Source organism: Rhamphochromis longiceps, linkage group LG5 (assembly GCF_057381845.1).
Source record: "Rhamphochromis longiceps isolate RC_006_pf linkage group LG5, R_longiceps_female_GT1.1, whole genome shotgun sequence".
NCBI lineage: Eukaryota > Metazoa > Chordata > Actinopteri > Cichliformes > Cichlidae > Rhamphochromis > Rhamphochromis longiceps.
This window is the reverse complement of record NC_140561.1, coordinates 19,210,315-19,236,630: the sequence shown is the minus strand read 5'-3', so window position 1 is coordinate 19,236,630 and position 26,316 is coordinate 19,210,315. Positions and strand designations below refer to the sequence as shown.

At 38.7% G+C, this 26,316-nt stretch overlaps 2 protein-coding genes across 4 annotated transcripts; one reads left to right on the top strand and one right to left on the bottom strand.

Annotated features, from left to right (window-relative positions):
- On the bottom strand, positions 1-19,839 carry LOC146669789 (SPRY domain-containing protein 3-like). 3 transcript variants are annotated; one of them, XM_085406361.1, is made up of 11 exons: positions 19,355-19,818; positions 17,825-17,971; positions 17,652-17,727; positions 12,579-12,703; positions 11,505-11,637; positions 11,218-11,406; positions 6,126-6,275; positions 4,332-4,389; positions 3,588-3,707; positions 3,377-3,501; positions 1-2,277 (listed from the first exon to the last, which is right to left on the bottom strand). In XM_085406361.1, the coding sequence occupies exons 2-11, from the start codon at positions 17,950-17,952 to the stop codon at positions 2,143-2,145; spliced, it is 1,239 nt and encodes a 412-aa protein (XP_085262487.1). In that variant the 5' UTR covers positions 17,953-17,971; positions 19,355-19,818; the 3' UTR covers positions 1-2,142. The 3 variants fall into 3 exon arrangements, with proteins under 3 accessions (XP_085262487.1, XP_085262486.1, XP_085262488.1); XM_085406360.1 differs by having other exon boundaries at positions 19,393-19,814; XM_085406362.1 differs by lacking the exon at positions 6,126-6,275 and having other exon boundaries at positions 19,393-19,839.
- Positions 19,840-21,775: 1,936 nt separating this feature from the next.
- On the top strand, positions 21,776-25,170 carry LOC146669788 (insulin-like growth factor-binding protein 6). The gene is made up of 4 exons (XM_085406363.1): positions 21,776-23,618; positions 23,964-23,992; positions 24,120-24,239; positions 24,354-25,170. Exons 1-4 carry the CDS (start codon positions 23,309-23,311, stop codon positions 24,459-24,461), a joined length of 567 nt encoding a protein of 188 aa, XP_085262489.1. The 5' UTR covers positions 21,776-23,308; the 3' UTR covers positions 24,462-25,170.
- The last annotated feature ends 1,146 nt before the right edge of the window (positions 25,171-26,316 follow it).

Genomic DNA, 26,316 nt, shown 5'->3' with positions numbered 1-26,316 from the left:
TGTGATGACTTTAAATATTTTATTAACATTTTTGGCATATTTATCTGATTGCTTTAAGAGACGACAAGAAAATACAAAAAAGTGAATTTGATATGAAAGAAGAACATATATAAGAAGGGATGTGAGGGCAGGATAGGTCTGTTGCAACAGCTCCTGCTAGACATGGTCACCAAAATGGTTTACAGTACAGGCTGATGTGACAGTATGCTAAACGTTATGTCAGCACACAAGTAGCAGCAATGGAGCATAATTAAATATTTGCTGACCAAAAAGAAACAAAAACATCTGGGATGCACAAGATCCATAAGAAGTTTCTGCCTAAAAACATCTACATGAATCAATTCCAACACCCGCATGGAGGCACTTGTTTGATATCTAAATGTGATCAATATTCTACTGTAAGGTGTTTTGACTTCACTGATTGACGGTGCAACTGCAGCTGATAAAAAGACCTAATTTACAGAACTGGACATAAAATTAAAAACTTTAAATGGTGGCGTTATCAGCAAATGAAGACCCACTGCCATATTTTTATGAACATCTCACAACCTGTAACACAAATGCACCGTCTTCTGCTACAACTTAACTATCGGCAGAGGAAATGTAGAGATTTCTTAACAAAAGACTTTTGTAATAGATTATAGTGGAAAATAATGTGACGCAAGAAAAAAAAGGGTGAACATGAAAACGTTTGGCTGAATTCAAAGTACAGCCCAAGATAACATCACTGCAGAAAAAAAAGACAACATATCATTTTCAAATTTGATTTTCAAATATACCTGAGAGCAGCAAGTAGTATTACAGTATGGCTTCTTTTTACACATTCAGATCTATAGGCCAACAGTCCAACTAGTGAGAAATTCACTTTATGCAAATATAAGGCCTTAATTCTTGCCCTGACAGAGTTTGATAACTGAGAATTGCTCTTCAGAGTTTTCCTTTGGAGACATTTGATATGCATTTCTAAAACACTTAATGATGATCCATAGAAAACACACTCAATATGAGGATTACATAATTTTTTTCCCCCCTGAAAACATCAGAAGTCTCCAATGAGTTTGGCATTTCTTTTCATTGATATAAACATCTGTGATTTTCTTGGTTGGTTGATGGAAAAAAGTAAAGAACATGTATGTAGTTACACTTTGACACCAAGCACTCAAGCATTCAAGGGAAGTGAATAAACAGGACTATGAACCTCATACTGTCACCCAAATCTATTTGAGCTTCTTCCTCTCACATGGTTTTGATTTTAATCATAGCAGATTTTCAAAAAAGGTAAACAGCACAGAGAGTTACAGAAAATTTCTGCTTATTTAAACAGCTTTCAAAAACACAGCAATTAAAGGCCATTAAACAGTTTTGATGTAATTTCAACAAATTGCTATTAAATTTAATTATCTCATAACTGTCAAAGCATGTGGCTTGAACCGTTTCCACAAAATAGGCTGTAATGCCTCCATGTCAGAACAAGCACACATACCTACAAGGAATGGAGCAGCTAGTTTTTCCTGTAAACTCACTGTTCATTTAGTGCACAGCTGTTTCTTTGGAAGACTTTCTGAGGATTTTCTTTCTAAACTACGACTCTCACCACTGAGTGTCAGTAATTCACTGTAAGTAGGAAGAAGCAGCAGAGCTGTGAGGATAAACTCAGGATGGCTGCAGGCTGTGAGAGTGCCATTTGCTGACATGCATTATTGCTGATAAGTAATAGGGTTCATTTGTTAGCTCATGCTCTTTCTGGACTTTCACATTCATTATTCTGTTGAGCCTCTTTTTGACATTTTATGCCCTTTTTTAACTTTAAGATGTTTATGTATTATTGCTACAGCATTACTCCATATTCTTAAAAAATCTCAGATTATTTTAACAATTTTTTAAGATATACAATTTTTAAAAAAGCTATTTTTTAGGCACATATTTAATATTAACTCATAATTCTTATAAAAGTTTTTGCCAGCATATTAACTTATTCTTCCAGCACGAGGGAGCCACACTCAGCTTCTACACTGGAATGACTTTTCCGGGAACATTCTGGAATTTGTTGATTTTTACCATCGGATCTCCAAAATGCACACAAGCTCATTCCCTTGTCCTTGCTCTAATCTCACCATTCAGCTCTCATTTCCTCCACCCTGCTCATCCACTGAGGGGGTGCAGGTCCACTCTGACCTTCTCCCCAGTGCTCATCATGCCAATGGTAGGATAGAAGCCTCCTACAGGTAAGGCCACTTCCCTCCGGCCCACCACTTTTCCATTCCGGGTGAAGAACACCTGAACAACAAAGAAAATATATTAAGACTATCTGCTGGGAAGATGGCATATACAGTACTGTGCAAAAGTTTTGAGCCACCCCTTATTTTTTTATATTTTGCTTCCATATGAGCCAGACTTTACTGCAGTTTCTTAAAGTGCTCTCCAGGCTTTCCAGAGTCTTTCAAAGTTTTTCTTTTTCTACTCTTATTCACTCTAGTCCTCGCACCTCACCATTTTCAGACAAGTTCAAGCAATAAAAAAGTGACCCTAACTCAAGGGATGAACCAGGGTTGTGCCTACACATAACAGATAGCTTAGAAAATAAATAGTTTCAAATGGTATCCTTTTGCACAAGAAAACTCTCACAAAAACACAACTTTTGCTCCCATTTTAGTTGAATCTACATAAAAATGCCAAAGATAACACAGTCTAACAGACATAAAATTGTATATTTGCATTTTTGTACCTACAGTGGTGTTCCCAAAGTGCCATTAGCTGAAAACGTGGCATATGCACTGTGTGTAGTGTTTACTTAAAAAAATGAGCAGATTGTAGAGGATTAAAAAGGAAATAGCAGGTCTAAAAAATATCTACAGCAGATGACCAGTGTATGAAAGTCAAATCCTTAAGAAATAGGAGGAAAAAATCCAGTAAAGACCTGACACAGGACCTGAGAGATGCATCTGACCCTTCAACTGATCCATCTACTGTTCACTGAAACCTCAACAGAAACAGTCTCAGTGGAAGGGTCGCTGTCAAGAAGCCATTCTTAAGGAAGGGAAAAGGCTGGGGTATGCCAAATTACACAAGAACTGGACTGAAAATCGGTGGCAACAGGTCTGAAGGAGTGATGAATCCAGATCATTTTTCAGCATGATAATGATCCCAAACACACTGCCATCTTATCACACTGTGATAAGAAAGAGTGCAGTAAAAGGGGATCATACCAAATACTGACTTTCAAACTCATCAAAACTGTATAAATTCTGTTTTTTCCTTATATACTGTAAATTCATTTATGGCTTTATTGTTTTAATAAACTGCTGCACCTGTTTCCCATTTTCCTATCAAAACGTAAAGAAATGATTCGAATTTTCACACTGTGAAAGGATCTCACCATGACCTTCCTCCCCTCTAAACCTTCTCCCTCATCCTCATCCTCATCTTCATTGTTTGCATACAAATCATTGTGAACCTCAAAGGGCTTAGCAACCCCATCGAAGTCCCAGTCGTCGATCTCATCTGAAAGTACCCAGTAAGAAAGCAAGTCAGAGGCTGCACGTGTGAAGGCACTTTGAAAAACGTGCGAACAATATAAACACGTTCACCTCCGCCATCAATGCTGAAGTCACGCGGAAACATGATGCCGCAGCCCATGATGTCCCCTTCAAGGCAACGCGGCCCAAACGGGTCCCCGACCCCACTGCCGTGGAACAACTTCCCATCATCTATGAAGAACAACAAGGGATCTGATTACAACTTTATTCCACATTAACAGGAGTATTACATAATAAAGAAACAAATGCCGATATCAAGATATAAAACAACATCTCTCATCTGCCAACATGTAACAGTGAACAGTGTAAAGAAATATCCATCGTTCATTTTCCAAAGAAGTGATTCTGGACAAACACACGGCCACTCCAGCAAGCAATTTAGAGTTTCCATTTGACCTGATCTGCATGATTTAGACTGTGGGAGGAAATCAGAGCAACCAGAGGAAACAGACATAGACATAAGGGAGACCATGCACCATTTACACTGAAAAAATATCACTCTGAAGTTTACATCTTTTTCCAAGTGCTGGGAGTAAAATAGAGCTACTCAGGAATCAATCAGAAACATTACGTTAATACAACTTAAAGCAATGATCAGGAATAATAACCATTCAGCCCTTTTTAAGATCGCTGGAAACATTTGTTTGGTGCCATTTTCTGTGTCACTGATGGCAACACAATGATTGTGTCCACTACAAAAAACATTGTGACAATGGGACTCAAACATGGGCTTGATTGGAGTTCAGACAGTGACACCTAATCATCCACCATCAGGATCAGACTGAGCACTCTCACCTGCATGATAAGCTATGGACCCTCTGCTCCAACCCGGATGTCTGTTTTTTGGATAGTCCTGAAAATCAAAAAAGAAATTAGCTGTGGCTGATGATGGAATAAATTACTGCTAGGCTGATTGTTTTATTATATACATTTATTTCTCTAAGATGGGATGCTTATCATGACTTTTTTAGACATAATAGACGTCCTAAAGGTGCTGTTCAGAGATGCCCAGCAGAACTCTTGTACTGTTTACAATTATTCAAAGCTGCGAGGGATTCTTTTACCTGAAATAAAACCTGCCTGACGCTGATTTTATAGGTCTATGTTTAGCCTAAATTTAGGTGGTTAAAGTATCCGCACAAAGCCACGTACACAGAGCACTGGAGTGATTGTGTGCACAGTCACAGGTAGAGAAATCGCACGTTGCAGTGAAGAAGATAAGACTGGAACAATACCACAAGCAAGTAAATAGCAGACAGTGACACCAAAAGGAATGCACTATAAACAAGTGTTCCTTTATCCAACATAAGCAATGATTGAGCAACTAGTAACTTAAGCATTTGTTACCTTGAGATAGAGAGAGAGAGAGAGAGAGAGAGAAAGAGAGACCCTTGTTTTGATTTTTGCAGCAAGAGGTAATACTTCCCATCAGCAGACTGATGCATCTCGCAGGAGATGACGGGGGATGGAACTTAACCTCAGGAATGACCGTTTGATGGATTTATAATGCTCCACTAAAACCGCAGACACACTGAGAAAAACAATTCCTGGAAAACAATCAGCACAATGACAGAGCTCTATTCTCCACGACGTCTGACCCGAGGGCACGGCGTGCCCACACACAGTAACTAACAGCAGAGGAGTGAGGGGGAGCTTAATGTCAAGGGTGTCTGCAACAGCAATCCATTACCTCCCAAGCTGAGAGCACTATCCCAGCTGGCAAAGCAGTGGTGCGATTATGAAGAGTGACGCTCAATCAATTAGCGTCCAATAACTAAGAACAGCGAGCACGAGCGAGCTGGCGGAGAACAACGACATCTGAGCCAAACTTCATTTCATATCGCTCATTCAAATGATGCAATCGCTGCAGCCTGAGCAATTATTACAGTGTTTTATTTGTATTAAACAGGATGTGCACAGAGTTCACATGAGGCCAGAGGCAGTTTGTTTTATCTCTGATGTGTAAATATTTAACAGATCTAATTTAGTTTCAAAACACAGGACATCATTTTCCACTTATGTAGGATTTACTCCACATAAATGATCCTGGATGGATGGATGGATGGATGGATGGATGGATGGATGGATGGATGGATGGATGGATGGATGGATGGATGGATGGATGGATGGATGGATGGATGGATGGATGGATGGATAGATAGATAGATAGATAGATAGATAGATAGATAAGCCAGAGGAACTTGTGCAATCATTTTTTGCTAATCTACAATGATTGACTATTTGGAAATATAGAAGAAGTAGGACTAACTTTCCTATTCAGGAGGGCAGTCAGTAAACATGTTAGCATGCATATGGAACAACCTTCTATGGAAAACCAGATGTAGCGGTAAAATGAGACAATATTTATTCTGTTGTTAGCTTTTCCTCTTTCGGTCATCCATCACTTAGACTGGAAACAGTGAGAGCAGTGGGGCAAATGAGGGAGAGCGATGACGAGGTGTTAGAGGGGCAAAGAGAAGTTTTCTTTACTGACAGGTAACCACGGTGTGTGTATAGTAAATTAACCCTTGTATCAATGTCAGTGACATGTGATCATTATCGTGATGACTGTAACGAGGAGCCTCTTACCCTGCGTGCCAGCCCCAGTGCAATATAACACTTCTCTCCAGCATCTGTGATCTCCAGCTCATAGTAGTGGAAGCGTGTGTTCAGAGGCCGACGGGCTTGAGCCAAGCCCACATCCACGATGCTCTTCCCTTTCCCTACGTACTCCAGCAGCTGCAGACATGACCCATCAGACATGTTAAACATGCACAGCTAGTAGGAGAAGTCATATAATATTACATGCAGACATTACTTTGAAAACAGTATCAAGATGAATCTGATTAGGTAGCAAGGTACTTTATACCTTTAAATATGAAAAATGTGTCTATAGGTAATTTTAAAGGATAAAATAAACATGAAGTTGTATTTCACTCTTATACATAAATCCCCAAGCACCTAAACACAATTTCTGTCAATTCACCACATTCAGGATTTGGTGCTACAGCTGACTAGAGGCGAGTTACATTATCAAGCTTCCCTAGTGCTGCAGTTACATTATGTTTAAGCACATGGCATTATCTCAGAATCGAGTAACTAAAGTCCTGCCAGATTTCCAACGTAACTTCTGTTCTGCTAATCTCAAAAACACAGTGAGGTCCATATGTTTTTTAAACAAAGGCACAATGTTGGTGCAGACATTTAGATTTGATTCAACAAAAGTTGAATGGCTGTTTGGGAAACAGCCATTTTAATACACAGTCCCTCACTTTAAGATGATAAATATTAATTTAGCATATCAAAGCAACACAATTATGAATACAAGGATTTTTTTTTCGAGGATGAAACCTCTTTGCAGTCTTGGACTGCCAGAAGTCTAGAAGCCATGGACCAAATGCCGTTTCCTTTCTTGAAATGCTCTGCCAGGCCTGAACTGCAGCCGCCTCCAGTTGCTGCTTGTTGTCTCTGCATTAAGTTAATACATTTCTTTGCCTTATGAAACTTTTGGGTTACTTCTGCAGTATGGTCATTATCCGTATCCTTCAGAATTGATCCTTTTACTTCTATCAGCAGTCAGATCATCAATAAACCCTCTCTATTTACATTCAAGTGTCTCCTGACTGTAGACTTACGTCCTCGAAAGTGTTCTTCACTTGGCTAGATGTTGTTGTTGTTTTTCTTAAACATGGATATAATTCTGTCATCATGTACTTTAGTTATCTTTGGTGGCCTTTCAGGCTTTCTGGTGTTGCTGAGCTGGTCATTCCTTCTTTTTAAGAATGTACTGTTGATTTTGGCCTCTCCTGAAGTTTTTTTTCCCATTTCTCTGCCATCTATTTTGGATTTTCAACCCAACAATGGTCTCCCTCACTTGTGCTGCCATGTCCCTGGACCTTGTATTGAGAATTTCAGAGAACAGATACAAAATGCAAATTCATCTGCGTTATATATTTTGAATATTGAGTGAACAGACTTCACCCGGCCATAAAACGGTTTATCAGTCCAATTACTTTTGTGCCTCTGTAAATGAGGGACCATGTAGAAAATGGTATGGTTAATGCCACATTTTTGCTAAACCCCTTGAATTAAATCTGAAAATCTGCACTTCACAACATCTTGGTTGTTTTGTTTATAACAGTTGTTTGTTACAAAGACCAAAATTACATAACAAAAACGTGTTACTGTCCAAAAACATGGACCTACCTTTACATGAATCACTACTTTCAGAATTTATTGCAAAAGCTTTGGAAGCCTACAGAGATTACTGAGACGTTCCAAAATAATTTCTCCAATAGTTGAATTTAAACAGCGTTGCTTTAGTCAAGTGGGTGGTCAGTCAAATTGCATGTGTAACTCTGACAGCTTAAAAGACAAAACTGGAGAAAGAAAGTTTATCCGAATGATTATAACCACTACATTATATTTGACTGCTAGTGCAAGCATGTCTGATTCTGCACCAGCTTGATTACAGCTTCTGTTTCAGGTTGCTATAAACATTCGCTAAAGAGAGAGCATGTTTCCATCTAACATTAATGCAAGAAGAAACCAGTGTTACACGAACCAGTCAAGCTAAAGTTCATATCCATATCTAAGACCTTTGACCTTTTGGATATGAAACACTACCACTTATTTTATCTTGGAAATTTTGTTAGAATTACTGAGGCCAAGTGAACATCTATACCAAACTTCATGAAATTCCCAAAGGGTATTCAGAGCTGGCTGATGGACGAGCTGAAAACTTAACGCTTCGGTTGTCGCTGGTAAAACCCAGGCTGCAACGCTGTGCGTATCTTTCTTTCTATGACAGAAATTAATTTGTCATCTCTGCATTTAACTGTCTGGGTACGAAACATCAAATGTCATCAGAGCAGATGAGGACATGTGCACATAATATGACCATCTGAAGATACCTTCATTAGTTAAAAAAGCCAGAAGTGCTCTGCCTAAAATCTCATTAAAAATAAAACAGTTACCCAGTGAACTCCTTTTTTTTTTTGTCACAACGAACAAGTGGGATTAAATTTTTATTATGATGCCATTTTGCATTTTTAAATCTTATCTAATTTATTATTTGTTAAATCAGTATTTACCCCTGATTAAGTTCTGGAGAAGTTGAATTTTTTTTGTTCTTCTTTTTTTTCCCCTCACAGCTATCATCTGGATTACAGCTGCTAGTTAATCATTCAGTAACCTATAAATACCTGTGCCGATTTCAGCTCATGACAATATTGAACTTGATGATATAATATTGTTGTGAAAAACGAAAATGAGATTCAAGTAGATAAAGAAACCCAAACATCTGAGGAATTAGTTCTGATTGAATACAATCTTAAAAGTCCTGCGGCGTTCTTACTGATACCACTGGCAATGATCCACTGTTGCTGTTGTCAGTAGCAACAAAATAAAGTGAGTAACAGAATGATACTAACGTGACACATAATACCAACAACTCCATACCTACTGCAGTAAAGCAAAAGCAAGACCCAGCAGCAGACAGACATGTGCCACAGCGGATGTCTGTCTGCGTGCCCACACACAGCCATTCAACTTTTGTTGAATCAAATCTAAATGTCTGCACCAACATTGTGCCTTTGTTTAAAAAACATACGGACCTCACTGTGTTTTTGAGATTAGCAGAACAGAAGTTACGTTGGAAATCTGGCAGGACTTTAGTTACTCGATTCTGAGATAATGCCATGTGCTTAAACATAATGTAACTGCAGCACTAGGGAAGCTTGATAACTGCCCATCTGTATATGGAGATTCACATAGAATGGCTTTAATTTAAGATAAAGGTTGATCATCTCAGTCTTTTATAGTTAGTCTGACTAATGCATGCGCATGTTAACCCATTTAGGTATTTGCTAAGCAACATGAAGACATCGCAAGATATTGTTCATATTTTGATTTTTGTGGCTAAAATGAGAAATTACTGTCACTAAATAAAAATGATATGATGCTTTTAGAAGGTGTTGTAAGTACATAAATGCTACAAATGGGTCACTTTATCACACTGACAGATGGTTGCTAGGCTCTTTGATAACATCTGATATAGATAAGAATATTTAGGGACCTAAGCTGTGCCTGTGTGCTGATTCTGATTGCTCAACTATTGATTGTGTAAGAGAAGTTCACAAACATATATTATAGTCAGACTCTATAAAGCTAAAAAGTATTGCTATAGAGCTAGGATGCATAATCAAAACGATGAATCCTTGCAATGCTGTGTGTGAAATCCTCAAGAGGCTTAGCCTTTTGCCAAAGGACCATAACATTTTTTTTCTTAAAGACCTGTCTGGTTAAATAAATTAAAAAAGAACTTTAAAACTCGTTGTGCTTTTGGCATCCTAGTGCTATCCTTAACTTGTGTTCCTGAAGGTCAGGCTGGCTGTTCATGCTGCAGCTTGCAGGCCCTGCACTTACACAGGAGAGGGCCATGTTTTTAGAAATAATGGATAAACAAATGTGCGGGTGGCATGGAGGTTACTCTAAGAGTGCAGTTTTTGTGTGTATCAACTGCTGAGTCAAACAAAAACATTGCAGCCAAGCAGTCAAGGGGGGGTGGGGGGGGGGGTGGGGGGGGGGTGGCAAATGTAGAAAGCCAGAGTTGTCATTGAACAGCTTGGAGAAAATGTTGCTTATTTTTCTATTGCTTTGTTTCACTTTAGTACTTCTTGTCTTTACAATCTTGAGTATTGCAGTCACAATTTCTGTCACAACATCAACGTTTTGGTTGTAATGTGGGTGATGATGCACTAATTCCATCAATGATATTATACATGTGAGCACATTTCTTATGTTAACTCTTTAATTCAAAGCCCTCTTTTAAAGGAATATACATGCACTGAATAAATGGTTTATAGCACAGTATAGTTTAGCTGTACCCAGCCACATGGGCATAAACGTATAGTATTTGTCACCAGTTGCTACAGCTTCTTAAAGGTTTAGAGCCGGTATTTAACCACAAAGTGAAAGTCTTTTGATTTAGAATCTGTTTTGTGAAAGTGTCCTGGGTTAAGAGCATTAACTTGTTTTATGATGACAGAAGAAACCAGAGATCCTAGAGAAAACCAGCACAAGCCCAGGTGACTATTTGGTAACCACTGAGCCATCGTAATAGTTACAAACAGTTACTGTACTGCTATAAAGTTATATATTATCCTGTTTGCCTCTATTCATGATAATTAATTAATACTTAGATAAAGGCTTACACCACATAACATTATGTTATATTTTTTAATTGATTCTCTTACTTTAAATCACTTTAAGAAGACTCAGATGGTGTCTGAACATGCTGGATCTCGCAAGGGTTAGTTAGGGTTAGAGTCATGATTCTTCCTGATTTAGCAATAACATGATGGACAGTTTGAAAAGATTACCACATCCAGTTCAGCAGAACCAGACAACACGGTATGTTTGATCTACATTTTCTTTTTCCTACATTACTTACAATACAGCTCTGACAGTCTATTATACACTATTTTAGTGTATTATGCCATTAGCTGCCAATATAGCTCCAAGCTGCTATCCTCAAGAGACATATGAAGCTCCGTTCATTTTCTATTCCACACCACCTGATATTTTTCATTATCTACGCTGCTTTGTTGCTCAGTGAAGTGGCTCATGTTAGGCAATTTAGCATCACATCCTCAAGGCCAACCTGTTCCAAAGGACTTACCGTGCCAGTGACCTTGACATCATGGAGACGAGCCCAGTCCTCTTCGTGACTGTCAACTATCATCTGTCCATCATCCTCCTCCATTCCCCATTCAGCATTCAGGTCCAGCAGCACTTCTTCACCTAAAGAGTGCATCCCCACTGCAGGGTAGAGACCATCGGGAGATGCTGGGATCTCCACATTGCCAACCTGAGCACACAATCAGACAGTTTTTAAGAGATTAGCAGCGAGAATATATGAAATCTGTGTAAAGTGATACAAAGGCACTTATGGGGTGCACTACTTACTTCGTGACCATTCTTGGTGAAAAACACTGTTAACTGTCCATCTTCACCATCTAGTGATATTCCACAACCGATTCTGTCACCTCTGCAGCATTTTGGACCAAACTGCTGTCCTACAGTGTTGCCATTATACAGCCTGCAGAGAGACAAAAAGGAGAGGCCATTTACCTCGCTACAGTCACTGTTTCTATCTTTACAAAAAAATAAAAAAAATCAGATGAAAACGCCTTAAGTCATTGATCTAAGGATCTAAGGTACTGCATTATGTGCAACTGTAAAAGTAAGAAGTTGTGTCATAATCCAGCGGTCCCCAACCCCCGGGCCTCGGACCAGTACCGGTCCGTGAGTCGTTTGGTACCAGGCCGTGAGCGTTGAGGCTCAGGTGTGAAATGTATAGTTTTCAGGGTTTTTATCGGTTTTCAGCATTATTTTGTTATCGTTTTTATCGTTTACTCTGTTTTCCTGGGTCTTTTCACGTGTGTTATGAATAAATTTTATTTTTTTCGGTACCGGTAATAGTTTTATTTTGTTGTATTTATCCGCGACACCTTAAAGGCCGGTCCGTGAAAATATTGTCGAGCATAAACCGGTCCGTGGCGCAAAAAAGGTTGGGGACCGCTGTCATAATCTATGTCTCGCTCTCTTTCTCTTTCCAATCATTTACTGTCAAAGCTCAAACAAAAACACACGATATAAAACTGAAAACTAATGATCCAAAAAAACTAAAACATGCTTGTGTACAGCTGATGGCTTTCAGTTCCAGGTCAGTGTGCCCTTGGTAAGTTTTCATCACTTTGCACTTCATTCTTTTGAAGGGAACATACAGGAAACCTTCACAAAGTACATAACCACACCTGCTCAATAAATCCTGATGTACAGATCGACTATTCTTCGTCCAGTTGCTGAAAGCATTTTATTCTGCTCCTTCAGGCTGTTCCCAAAAGTATTCAAACGAAAGTGCTATGTTTCTGGTTCCTCAATCATGACTGACACATGAGCACACACTGCTAAAAGTGCTTTAATGTGGAGCATATCCATATCATGAATGTAACTGTAAAGAAAATAATTGTCACATACTTGCCATCATCAGCATGGAAAGCCACAGAATTTGGTAGCCAGCCTGGTTGATGATCCAGTTTGTAAAACTGAGGCACCAAACCGACAGCAATCATTCCCCTCACTCCTGTTTCGATTATAGTCACCTGAAAAGACCAAAAGCACTTTTACCATCTATTAAAATCACTTTTTAATGGCAATATGAAGAAAGTGTGTGGTCCTTCTAGCTGCTCCTAAATCCAAAAGCTTTGAAACAACCTGCAACAGAATCAGTGACTTTTGTTAAACTGCTTCCTGCAACACAATGATCTTGTCTTTTTTTAACTGAGAATTATTATCATTACTCATCTTGTACTATATTTCATATTAACTTGTTGAGCTTTGCATTTTTGTGTCCTATGTTCTTATCTTTAAACTTTATCTTAAATGTGACTTATATTTTTTAGTTTTGTCTTTTTTTGCCTTTTGAATTTTCAATTCCATTTTCAAATGTGATATAGAAACAAAGTTATTATACTTTGAAATGTAAAGATGCTTTTATAAAAAAAAGTGAGACAGTGTTTAGAAGAGCTGCAGTATGAGACCAAGCAGGGAGGTTAAAGGATGAATATGCATATCTTGTCTTATGGTGGCAGTTGGAGGACAAGGCCAATTTAATCACTAAGAAAAAGACACATGTTCAGAAATAACCAGGATTTAAGCTAATTCTTGCATAATGTATTATAATGCTGATGACTAAAAGAGATGTTAATGACTAGCATGTTTAGCATGTTAATATTTGTATAATATAATACATGTAAAATATTGTATTTAGAACCAATATGAACCTGGTTCTAATGGAACGTTAGTACTTTTGCGCCAACATAAACATCTTTTGTTTATGAGTCCTTATTGAGTCATAAAGTAAAGAACAGCACTAAAACAAATGCTGATGGATATCTGATCATGTATATCCTGTTGTTATTAATACATTTTATTCAACGTGGTTTTACCTACTAGTTAAGAGTTTTTAAGTATTTTATCACAGCACAGAAACTGATCTGAAAAACCAACTGCTAGGGTCCTGCAGGTTTGTTTGCCTCTACTGCAGATTTTTTACATGCTGTTACATGTTTTCTTTTGGACTTGCACTCTTCGTCTTTTCACTTCATAACGTTTCCAAACCAACTTGATCCCAGATCTTTGTACAACCCCACACGATGGTTCAAAGTGAATACTCTTAAGTAACGAGCTGGGCTGCACCACTGTTATGATAACTAAATGGTGACCATATGTCATCATCCCCGGGGAACTCTTAAAGGACACAATGCAACTGAAGCACTGCTGGCAAATCCAGGGCAAAGAGAAAAGGAAACTTTTTAAGTTTTTCCGATGACCTCAGCACTCATCTCCTGAGAGTAAGAAGCAATATTTATTTCTTTTTTTGTTCTACTGGAAAACATGTGGGTGAACCCTAAAATCTGCAATCAGGCCAACAATTAGCATCCACTTAATCATTAATTAGTTGAAAAGCCCATTTGTGCAAATTGTATTCTTCTTCCTCCTCCAAGGTAACTCCCTGTATGGGAGTGAGTCACTAGGGTGAAGCACATGAAAGTATCAGTCTTGAGGGCTGGTTACTTTTTCACTCTACGTCAGAGCAAGCAGGATGTGTGTGTGTTGGCAAGTTTGAACATGGCAGATTCTGATACATTCACTGTCCTGGGATTTTTATGTTGTACAGTATGTAGATTACCAGAAAATGTAAAATAAATACAGGGTGCATGACTTGAAATGAGCTGTGACTATTTGAACTATGAACTGATTTGTCAGGGATTAAGTGACTGAATCATCAGACTCAACAGCTCAAAAGTTACCACCGAAACTTAAACACTGAGTATCTGTTTTTCTTTTTTTAAATTACAAAACAAGTATAATGGAGACCCAACTGGGTACTTTTGCTGGTGCTGATTAAAGAAGTTTTCAAGTAAACGATCAGAATCAGAATCTATTGATGCTGACAGTAAAATCTGGCAGCCCTACGAAGAAAGAGGCATTTTGTAGCCTTCGAGTAAACAAACATATCCTTAAAAAACTGCATGCTGAAGATGGCAAATACTAGCCTACGTAGTTAGCTGGCAAAATTGACAATCATTTGCTAGAAATGTGAAGTTTGATTTTGCAAATATTTTTCTAGAATACTCACAATAATTAAAAAAATCAGTTTTTTAATTAAATGAAATGACACTAGCTACCTTTAGATAAAGTGCGTTTTCTTCTTTGTAGCATGAATTATGATTAAATGTGATTGCTATCATGTACTGAAGCTTCAAGAACAAATATTTTGAACCATGGGATCTTTCAAGGTCCTCCCTTGATTCAAAAACATAGGTTCAAAAGAAAAAATGAATCCTCAAGTGAAACCTGGTAAACTGAATGAGCTGTGGCTGAAAATTACAGCTACTGGAAATATGTACAGTGTTGTTTCAAAAACATGCAGGTATGACTTTGAGAATTTGGCTTCAACAGCACAGAATGTAAAAAAACAAAACAAAGGAAAAACCTGCCAAGTGATTCCACAAATCACCACTGCAAGCTGAAACATCTTCGTTTCTCAAAGGCATCATTTTTCCATGAAGTTTCATGATTCATCTCTCATCATGACTCCAAAAACGAAAGGGACCTGCCAAGTCTTCTTGTGTCACACAAAATAAAGAGGGAGTGCCAAGACTGAACTTCCTATTACACAGTTTCAAAATTAAATGTACAAGAAATTAATGTTTGTATTTTTCAGCCACACAGTGACTGTGGATGTTTGATCCTTTGACAACCACCAAAATGAATCATCCATCCAATCGTCTATCTATCTTCTGCTGATTTTCTGGGTTCGGGTTGTGGGGACAGCATTATAAACAGAGAAGCCCAGATTTCCCTTTCCCCAGCCATGTCTTCCAGCTCATCCGGGTGGGGACACCCATAGGTGTTCCCAAGCAGGCAAAGAGATATAATCTCGTCAGCGAGTCCTCAGACTGCACTGTGGGCTCCTTCCAGTAGGTTGTGCTCGAAACACCTCACCTAAGAGACATCCTACTCCAAGCCACTCATGGTGACCAACGACCAAGCTCCTCATAGAAGCTATAGAAACTCTATACAGTCCAGCCACCCTTAAAGGGAACTCATTCCCGCTGCTAATATCCATAACCTCATTCTTTCAGTCACTACCCAGACAATAGGTGATGGTAGGAATCTAACGCTAACCGATGGGTAAAACACAGCCTCACCTTTACACTCATAATAACACACAATTGATAATCAATTTTTTCTCACCTTTAGGAGTCTGTCTATTCTGTTTAACAGTTCATGCGTCACTCGTGAACTCATAATCTTTTCATATATATATATTAAAAAACGACTCATTGTTGAAACTCTGCATCATTGTGCTTTGAGCTTTTAGTGTCATCTTGTAGCATTAACACTTGAGAGAGTCGATACCTGGTAAAGCACCTAGCCACATGACTACACTATTTACAATAAAGCTATCAGATTACAATCACAGGCAACCTCATACTGTATGTAAGTAATACTTAATAAAATCCTATGACAATTACAAGGTTTTATTTCTTCTAGCTACTCTTTGTTTAATGTGTACAATTACACAATTGTGCAGTTGTAGGCTCAGTGTATAAATGAGCAGTTTATAAAATGTGCTGATAACTTCTTGCATTCCCAGAAACACTGCATGTTACTATATAGTGAGTGAGAGAAAGCCTTGCTGGCTGTAAACTCCCTCTGGCGCTAACAGTCCAACAACAGGTGCAAAGCATGGAAGAGGAGAGGAGAATATTTTTTACTTTTTTTTTTACATATTTGAAAAAATAAGAATAAATTACTGTAGCAACAACCAAATCGAAACAATTAAAAATTAAACAGAAATTATTATTAATTTGTACTGTTGTCAATGTATTTTTGTGCATTCATATTGATTGAGTGGCCTGAACACAGACAGACTCTGTATGAATACTGAGAGTTTTAAATATACTGCTGAATATTTTACAAGTGCCTGATGATTAGATTCAGTTACTTTCAGGCTCAGACGGGACCACCATTTCTGTTCCTTAACACCACACAAAAGAAGTTCTTCTGTGCACAATCACTTTCATTACTTGAACGTAACTTCCACATCAATTAAACTGCATACTACGGAATGAACACATAATATATTCAAGTCTTCTAAAATTGCACTGTCATGTGGAAACAGGCCCACGGCTTTTTTATTAACGCTGAACTACAATGACAGCGCAGTAAAAATACATTTAAAACATTTTTTGTTCAATACCCAATTGGGTTTTGTGAAATGTGAAAACCTCCATTCACAGAGGTCATAACTGAGAGAAGCCTACACTAGAGAAAGTCTACAGAAGTCTTCGATTTAAAAAAAACAAACAGTGAAAACAGTCCAGCTCAGAAATGAAGAGGGTGGCAGAAAACTTGTTGGACTTTCCAACATTACATCATCAACTAATCAACAGTAAGAGTGAACTCACAGCAGTAAGAGTGAACTCACAGCAGGCAATCCACACTGTGCCTGAGCATGTTTAACCCCCCTAAGATCAGTGTGAGTGTGAGAAAAACTGGGCACAGGTACAGTTCAGTTGGCAGGGAATTAGTGTATGAGCATGGGAATAATAGTTTTATTACAAAGAGCTTGTTAATTTCTAATTAACAGATGTACAGGTAAGGTGAGAGGACAGTGTGTGACCACTTTCAAAAGTCAATTAGAGAGAGAGAGAGCAAGTTTCTGAGACAAATTGAAGCGTACACACACCCGTTTCTTTAGGTGTAGTGTGAGTGTATGACAGCAGACGAGAGGGGAAATCCATGAAATGATGCCTGATGTGAATACACCCAAGAATGGTTCCCAACTGTGGCCATTAAAACCATATAGCTGGTCCCAATTTCAGTTCTTTAATGTGGCAATCAATCCAAGATATCATGGTTATGGACACGTACATTGTGTTGCAGAATAGGCAAGACAAGTGAAAACACAAACATCAGCGAGGTTACAAAAATGATCACAATGGTGTTTTAAGTAAACGCATAAGTTGGTGCACTTACTTCAAAATAGCGGTTTCTTTTCGACAGTGGCCTGGCCGCCACAAAGCAGCCAACTTCATCTGAATTCCCATGATACCTACAAAGAGATCCGTAATAATCAGCACTTAAGTGAAATCGGATGCCAAATCAGTAGAAAGGTTCTCTTCCATCTCCCAAAGTGGCATTGCTTTTACCTGAGTACGTCACCATCTCTCAACATCCTTTTGAGTCTCTCCCGGTAACGCACAGCTCGCACCTCACGAATTTCTCGTATTCGCCTCCTCCAGTTTAGAAAGCGATAATGAAGGTTTATGTCGTCCATGTCTGAAAACCATCACAATCTAGAACACAAAGAGCACATCTGAGATAAAATACTTGGTTTTAAAACACCAAAAGTTACTGTAAAAGTGGACCACTCCACCAAATTATGAACAAGAAGTGTTGTTATGCTGACTCTATCGTTTACAAGGCACAGAGGTTTAGTTACTATATAACTGACATGAGTTTATGAGGAAAAAATAAATATAAATGCAGTCACCAAAAGTATAAGTTTGGGAAATTCAGGGGCAGCACAGGACCTCCTTAATAAAACAGTAATGATTTCTGACCACAATATTGTGCAATCAAACAATACGAAGGACTTGGGATGAATCCTCAGGCCAAACCCTTCCTGTGAGGAGACTCTGTTTTTCCGTTCACATTTAATCCTACTTTCCAAAGACAAGCAAAGGCCTGGACAGGGACTTCACCCTGCCAACAGGCACGAACGTGAGCCCCCCCATTGTGTTGGCCCGTGACGGACAGGTTTTTCCCGTGGGCGACCTACACGCTAACCGAACTGGGGCTGACTCAAGAATAGACTGTCTCATCTCAAGATTCCCATGAATACATGACTCCCAGATTCACTTTGTCTCTTGCTCACTTTTCTTTATTACGTGCTGATAATATAAAGGCAAATCACTTACTAGTAAAAGGATGCGAGTACACATATTTTTTCCTAAACTATACTTTATTCTTATAATATTCAGATTACTATCAAACAAGACAAAAAACTGAAACTGAAAAGCTTAAAAAGCAGGAGTTGAAACAGAAAGTTTTGTATTATAAATGACAAATAGATTTGCACTTCACCTGTTAGTTACCCAATCGGCTGATGTCTCAGGTCTACCTCGGTGATACTACTTTCTAATATTATAAGAATATTATAAGAAAGTAATAATATCAAGTCTATAATCAAAGCCGTGCCGACTCACGTGACATTACACACAAAGTTATATTTTTCTTTTTTGAAATTCAAATTCACCCTTTACTATAGAGGTATATTTGTCGTGAACGGTGATGTGGATATTTTCTTTTCACTGAGTCAGAGGTGGGTCATTATACAGACATGCGCAGAGTTGAAAAAGTCTAAAAATGCTGCCATACACTACTGAAACCTTTGTAAAATACGAGTCACTATCATGCATATAATATATATGCGTGCGTTTTTTTGTTTTGCCAAAGAAAATAAATATGAAAGCCGTAAGGTCGTACTATCACTTTGTTTCCTGCCTTTTAACCACTACGATTTACTAATTTACGAGCCTTCCCCAAACACGACACTGCATTTCCCAAACTACAGACAGGACTCTGTTGGCCGGCTAGCTGCTTCAGCGCCACAACATTATGTCGCTTTGTGGCTGATTATATGACGTAAACATGGATACAATAGAGTTTATACCCACACTATTCAAAGTCCTCCTGTCTTATAATGATTCCTTACTGTTTTATAACTTGTAACGCGTCGTTCTTCGGCTTTTCTTCCAATTTTAAGGAGGTGAACTATGCCACTTTATGCAAAGCCAGCGCTGTCGGAAGTTCCGCCTCCTCGACCAATCAAACGTGAGGATGAATACGGAGAGAAATATTTAACCTGCGCAGTGCCGTGAGACAGCGATGCCGTTTGTAGTTTTTTTTATTTTCCCCCTTTTGATTTTACAGTTTGCGTTTTTTACGTCTACATCCAACTCTCTTTGCATATGATAAGAAAAGAAGTAGCGTGACCGACTCAACAATACTTTAAAAATAAAATAAAATATATGTTTTACTTTATAAATGGTTAGTTTTGCTTTATTTGACCAGGTAGGTAATTATTTTGCTCCTAGGAACGGACTCTGAAGTATTGGTTTTAGAGCATACAAAACGATGTTGGGATGTAGGCTGGGTACCCTGCTGAACATTCCCCTGCAGATACAAGTGGTCCTTGATATATATATATATATATATATATATATATATATATATATATATATATATATATATATATATATATATATATATATATATATATATATATATATATATATCAAAATACCATATATATTATTGTCTAAGGAGCTTGGAAAGAAAAGCATCTGGACCTCTTTTAGTTTCTTGAAACTTCTCATCTGAGAAGCTTCTTCAGATCTAAGAGCAATTGGTGGAGAATCCCAGCTTTTTAAGCCCTATTGAGAGTGTACCTAAGAGGGTCCGGGACCCTGGTAATTCTTAGTTTTAACACTAGGAGTCCCAGGCTTCTACCTTTCTACCTTTAAAACCCACCACCAGCCAAATGGCTGGTAGGCTTTTAGCTAGGCTTTAGCTTCAGCCAAGTGGAAGCTAAATTGGCTAGTCATTCATATGTAAATTAGGTTGTTAGCTGGGAATTCTGGAGGGAGGGGAGTGGGGGAGCTGCTAAAAGCTGTGAACTTCCTTTTGTGTTTCATCTTGATGCATTCTCAATCATCCAGGGAAATAAATCTCCAAAAGTCACCAACTTGGAGTGTTCCAGTTTGCCATCTTAGGGAGAAATCAACACACATGGGTGTAGGTCCTTTGTTGCTGAGATTTATTGATAAAAACAGTACAAAAAACCAACCATTTGTACACATATTTACAAATAATAATAAAAAGTGAGTGAGTACATTTCAACATTTTCAGCAATCACTCACAATCCTGGCACTGCCATGGTATCTGTAGTCTGCATTTACCACATGTGTATCTGTAGCAGTGAACACATCGCACAGTGGCATGATTGTTCTTGCATTTGTGTTTGACCTGACACATGGCTCTTTTTCCAGGACTAGGTGTGGAGGGTTGTGTCCGAAGCAACTGTTCTTTTCTTGCCTTCTTCTCAGCTACATGACAGTGAGCCAACTCTCTTGCAAGCTCCACCACATTTACATATGAATGACTAGCCAATCCACTAGTGGATTGAGGAATTTCCCTGCGAATCTTGTTGACTGTGCCGAGGATGGTGGTTTTCAGTCTAAGAAGTTTTTGCGCAAGTGAAAGCGATGTGAAAAAACTGTCCGTGGTAACATTTCTGCCCTTGTCTAGGAATGGTTCCATCAGCCTCATTACTACATTTTCAGAAAGTCTCTCCCCAGTGGGACGATTGGGGTCCTTGCCAAGATATGGGAAGACATTGCAAATGTACTTGGATTTTAGGTCGCAGGCCACCCAAAACTTGATCCCAAACTTGTCCGGTTTACTTGCAATATACTGCAGGAAACAGCACCGAGTCTTTGATGGGAAAAGCTGTTCATCAACGGTGATATGTAGACCAGGGTTGTAGCACGTGATGCAGTTGGTGACCAATGATCCCCACACACTGGAAATTGCAGCGAACTTATCAGTCTTTGCTCGATTTGCTCCATTGTGGCATCAATCAGACCACTGGTATAATGTTGAAATGTACTCACTCACTTTTTATTATTATTTGTAAATATGTGTACAAATGGTTGGTTTTTTGTACTGTTTTTATCAATAAATCTCAGCAACAAAGGACCTACACCCATGTGTGTTGATTTCTCCCTAAGATGGCAAACTGAAACACTCCAAGTTGGTGACTTTTGGAGATTTATTTCCCTGGATGATTGAGAATGCATCAAGATGAAACACAAAAGGAAGTTCACAGCTTTTAGCAGCTCCCCCACCCCCTCATCCACACACCCCCACTCCCCTCCCTCCAGAATTCCCAGCTAACAACCTAATATACATATGAATGACTAGCCAATTTAGCTTCCACTTGGCTGAAGCTAAAGCTTAGCTAAAAGCCATTTGGCTGCTCTCCGGGTTTTAAAGGTAGAAAAAGCCAAATGGCAGTCCGTGGTGATGTAAGTGTTAAATTGAATTTATTTTTATTCCACGTGTTTATGAATTTAGTTATACATATTTCATTTTCACTTTGTAACAGATATTTTAATATTTTAATCTAGTGGATTAGTGGCTCTGTGGTGTAATAGTCAACACATTCACCAAGATTCCCAATCCATTCGAACCTCAGGGGTTCAAAAGCTCCTAGTAGTCCCAAGGCTGGATAAATAGGAGGGTTGTATTAGGAAGTTCCTCTGGCATAAAATCCGTGCCAAATCAAACATGTGGATCCATCCGCTTTGGCAACCCTTTGGGAAATAAGGGAGCAGCTGAAAGTACCTTATTTATCTCTTTTTTGGATTATTTTCTTGATTTTGAAATTTCAAGCAAAACACTGCATCCCCCTCACAGCTTCTTATGAAGTTGAACGTCAGTTTGCGAGCTGGTTTACAATTGTATAAACCGGCATGGAAAAAAATTGACATAAACACTGAACTTAAGAGTAAGTTTGCTTCTGGTGGGGAAAATGAAAGCAGAAACCTACAAGTCCTAGCAACCATGAGATATTAAACGTATCAATTTTATGGCAAAATACTTTGATCCTGTCCTTTAATTTCATGTGTTTGTGATTCACAAATGCGGAATTTACAGGGCGGGACTTTTAGCTTGTGGCTATTGATGTCTTAATCATCTTGCCTTCAGCGGCACTCCTTCAACCTTCCGGTGTCAATCAGTGTCAGCTTCAGCCCTGAGAATCGGTAAACACACTCTGAGAACACACTGTCGATTTAGCAGATAGCGCTTAAAAAAAAAAGTAGTGACAATATCAATAAAAAGGTTGGAGGTGTTGGAGTGCCAAAATGCTTTTACTGTTGTTAACAGAGAAAAACTTCTATTATTTGGAGTGTTTTTTGAGGCTATAAAGCCAGATTTATTCCTAGTTTTAACTATTTTTACTTATTTTTTTATTATTTTTTTATATTCAAATCATTTTAATATTAAATTCTGCTAGAGATTTGAATGCCATTGAAAACCGTGGTGTAATGAAACTAAATTTATGCTGCAGAAAATAAAGTGTCTTTTTCATCTTTTAGCCCTACCATGATTGACTGGCCATAATAAAGCAGCACCTCCGTAAAAATATGACGATGATAAATGATCCTCTAAGTGGGGAAAAGGCAGAGCAATGGTGTAGCAAACGCAGCATCACTTGTGATTTATGTCAATGTAGGAAACATAGCTATCCAGTGGCATGACAGGCAACAAATGGCATGAGCGTGCGTGAGCACGTGTATGTGTCAGAGACAAGTCAAATGGGGTGTGCTCAGCTGTGTGGAAATGAGAGGAAAGCTAACATTCTCCATCACGTATCCCTCCCATACCTTTCCTCTTTAAAAGCTGCTGTCAGTGGCGTCTGTCAGCTGCATTATCACTTGCTGCTCTCAGCTGGAGCAAATTATCCAAAACTGGGAACAGAGTTAGAAAAGGGAATCTTGGAACCGTTTATTACTGCTACGAGGCTGCACTGGAACCATTTATTAGCAGACAACTTTTAGTGTAAGATGTTGCTGTGTTTAAACATCCTGGTGCTGGTCCTCCTGCAGCTGGCTTGTTCAAGCCCACTGACCACACCGTCCAGAGGATGTCCTACCTGCAGAGGAAAGCACTCACAGAGGCAGCCGTCTGTAGAGGTAAATGCCACAACTTTGGCTCTTGGAGAGCCGTGTGGCGTCTACACTCTGAGCTGCGCCCACGGTCTGCGTTGTGCACCTCCAGACGATGAGCCAAAGCCCCTGCGTGCCCTGCTGGAAGGCAGAGGAGTCTGCAGTAATGCCAGTAGCACCAGCCCGACTAAACCGGTCCATGTTGCTGGTAAGTTTCAGCTTACTTTTTTGGGAGAAGCTATGATTTAATCAGTGAGAGAGAAACATTATGGATTTAGGAGTAATTGAATACTTATTATTATTATTTTGCTGTTGTTGGCTGAGATACAATCTTAAATATCACATTTATCTCGAAAGTTAAATGCTTTTAACTCACTGCTTTTCAGGTTATTATCATGTTATAATGGAAATTGGAGTATGACTAGAGAAATCAACATGTGTTACCAAGCAAAAGATCTCAAAATGTGTGAAATCTTCCTCAATTTAATGGCATAAACGCTAAAATTTTAAAAACTGATGTTCTTGTTTGTTTTTATTTGCTTTCATACACTAGAAAGTACACCTACTGAGAATCCAGATGAGGTAAAAACGCTCATCCTGTACTGTATATCTATGTTTAAAAAACAAAACAAAACAAAAAGAGCACATTCCTGACAGTGAATTAAAGTAGGCATTACATATATCTGGTTAACTCTGTTCCTTCTCTCAGGCTCCATGCCGTCAGCTGCTAACGACAATCATCGAAGGTCTTAATGCCCATTTATTTACGTCAAACCATGATATCTACATGCCCAACTGTGACAAGCGTGGTTTCTTCAGAAAGAAGCAGGTGAGTCTCCAAATTAGATGATTTATAGGAAAAAGGGCTGATCTCACATTGATTCTATAGAGACCAGACATCTTTGCATTTAACTCTTTACTATGTCTGTTGTGTTTTCGGCAGTGTTGGTCATCTCGAGGTGGGCGGCGGCGAGGAAAGTGTTGGTGCGTTGACAAGAACGGCATGCCCCTGTCTACAAACACTAAACAGAAGGGTGGTCTGAGCTGTTAAATGCAACGAGGAGGCTGAAGCTTCAGTCCCTGTGTGAGATTACGATGAAGGCACACCAGACCAGTAAAGGGACCGAACACAGTGCCTCTTATGTGACTGTGCGCCAGCAGAGAGAAGGACATCGCTATTACAAGGCTGTTTAACAATCAGGTGAAACTTTAGTGTCCATGCGCCCTCTGCTGAACACATTAAAACTTTATTGGTTTGATGTCCTTTCATGTTAACCCTCATAACACGCGGCCATTTAAAAATGCTGTTTGCTTTTGAAGGGAAACCCCATTTGTTCTAACATGAAACTGATTCTAAGTATTGTAAATGACAGCTATTGATTATTGGATTGATTAACCATAAATCAGTTATGATTTTTTTCTTGAAAAGAATATCTATGTAAGCATAGAGAGGCACATTTTCGGCATCCACCAGTGGCACATCGTGTTATTAATGCAAGTTTAGAATTTTATAGACTGACTGATCACTAGAAAAAGTGTATTTATATATATTTTCCATATTTTTTTTAAACTTTGAAACCACTGTAATTGTACAACTATCAATGCTGTAAAATATCTCAACATGTAATCCTATTTATGTTACTTCGGATATGATATTCTATTTATGTTAACACTGATAGCGCCATTAGTGATTAAGGACTTGGGGGCATTTTTAATTTTCAAGACTGATATACGGCGAAACACAGTATTACAAAAATAAATGTAAGATTTTTATTGGTTATTATATTAAAGATTTTTTAAAATAAAACATGTTTTAGTTTTTTAATTTATCTGGCCCTTTAAACAGGAAGTCTCAGCTCTTTAGTCTAGTGGTTCCTGCAACCACAATAGAAAGAATATTATGATTTGCTGCAACAAGGGTGTCAAACATGTGGTCTGGAGGCCCGAACTGGCCCGTGGAATGGTCCAATACGGTCCACCTGGTGGTTTTGTGAAGTGTAAAAATTACAGCTCCCACTGTAATTTGCACCAGAAAGTACTGTGTTACAAGTCTTAGTGGTTAACAACCAAGCAGGAAGCATAGGGTTGCACTGGCCTCACAATGCTTATGCATGAATGAGACAGTGTATATGACTGTGAACAGGGCACTTCTGCATGTGCATCATGAGTATAACTACTATCAGGATAATTAATTTACTTAAAAATTGTTCATCACAAACCAACATTTAACCTCTTATGCAGTTCAAATAATATCATCCACACAAACTGGCCACTTTATTAGGTACACTTCTTTGGTACTGGGTTGGGTCCCCTTTTGAGTTCAGGACTGCCTTAATTCTGTAATTTCTATGTTGAACATTTCTCAGATATTTTGGTCTATATTGATGTGACAGCATCACACAGTTTTTGCAGAATTGTCAGCTGCACATGATGAAACTCTCCTGGTCCACAACATCCCAAAGGTGCTCTATTGGCTTCAAATCTGGTGAATGTGGAGGAGGCCATTTGAGCAACTGTGAACTCATTGTCATGTTCAATGACATGATGCACTATGCTGCTGTAAGCAGGAATCAGAAGATGGCTTTGTGGTCATAAATGGATGGGCATGGTCAGCGACAATAATCAGACTGTGGCATTTAAACAATGCTCCATTGGGCCTAATGGGCCTAAAGTGTGCCAAGAAAATATCCCTTACACCATTACACCACCAGCAGCCTGAAGTGCTGATCCACGGCATCGTGGATACGTGCTTTCATGTTGTTTATTCTGACACTATCACCTGAATGTCACAGCAGAGATCACTGAAGCTGAGGTCACTAATATTCAAACTTGTCCAAGATTTTTAGTAGACCCACATATTGTACCAATCTGAAAGTACCATCACTTCGTTCTCGAGTTATCGTGTT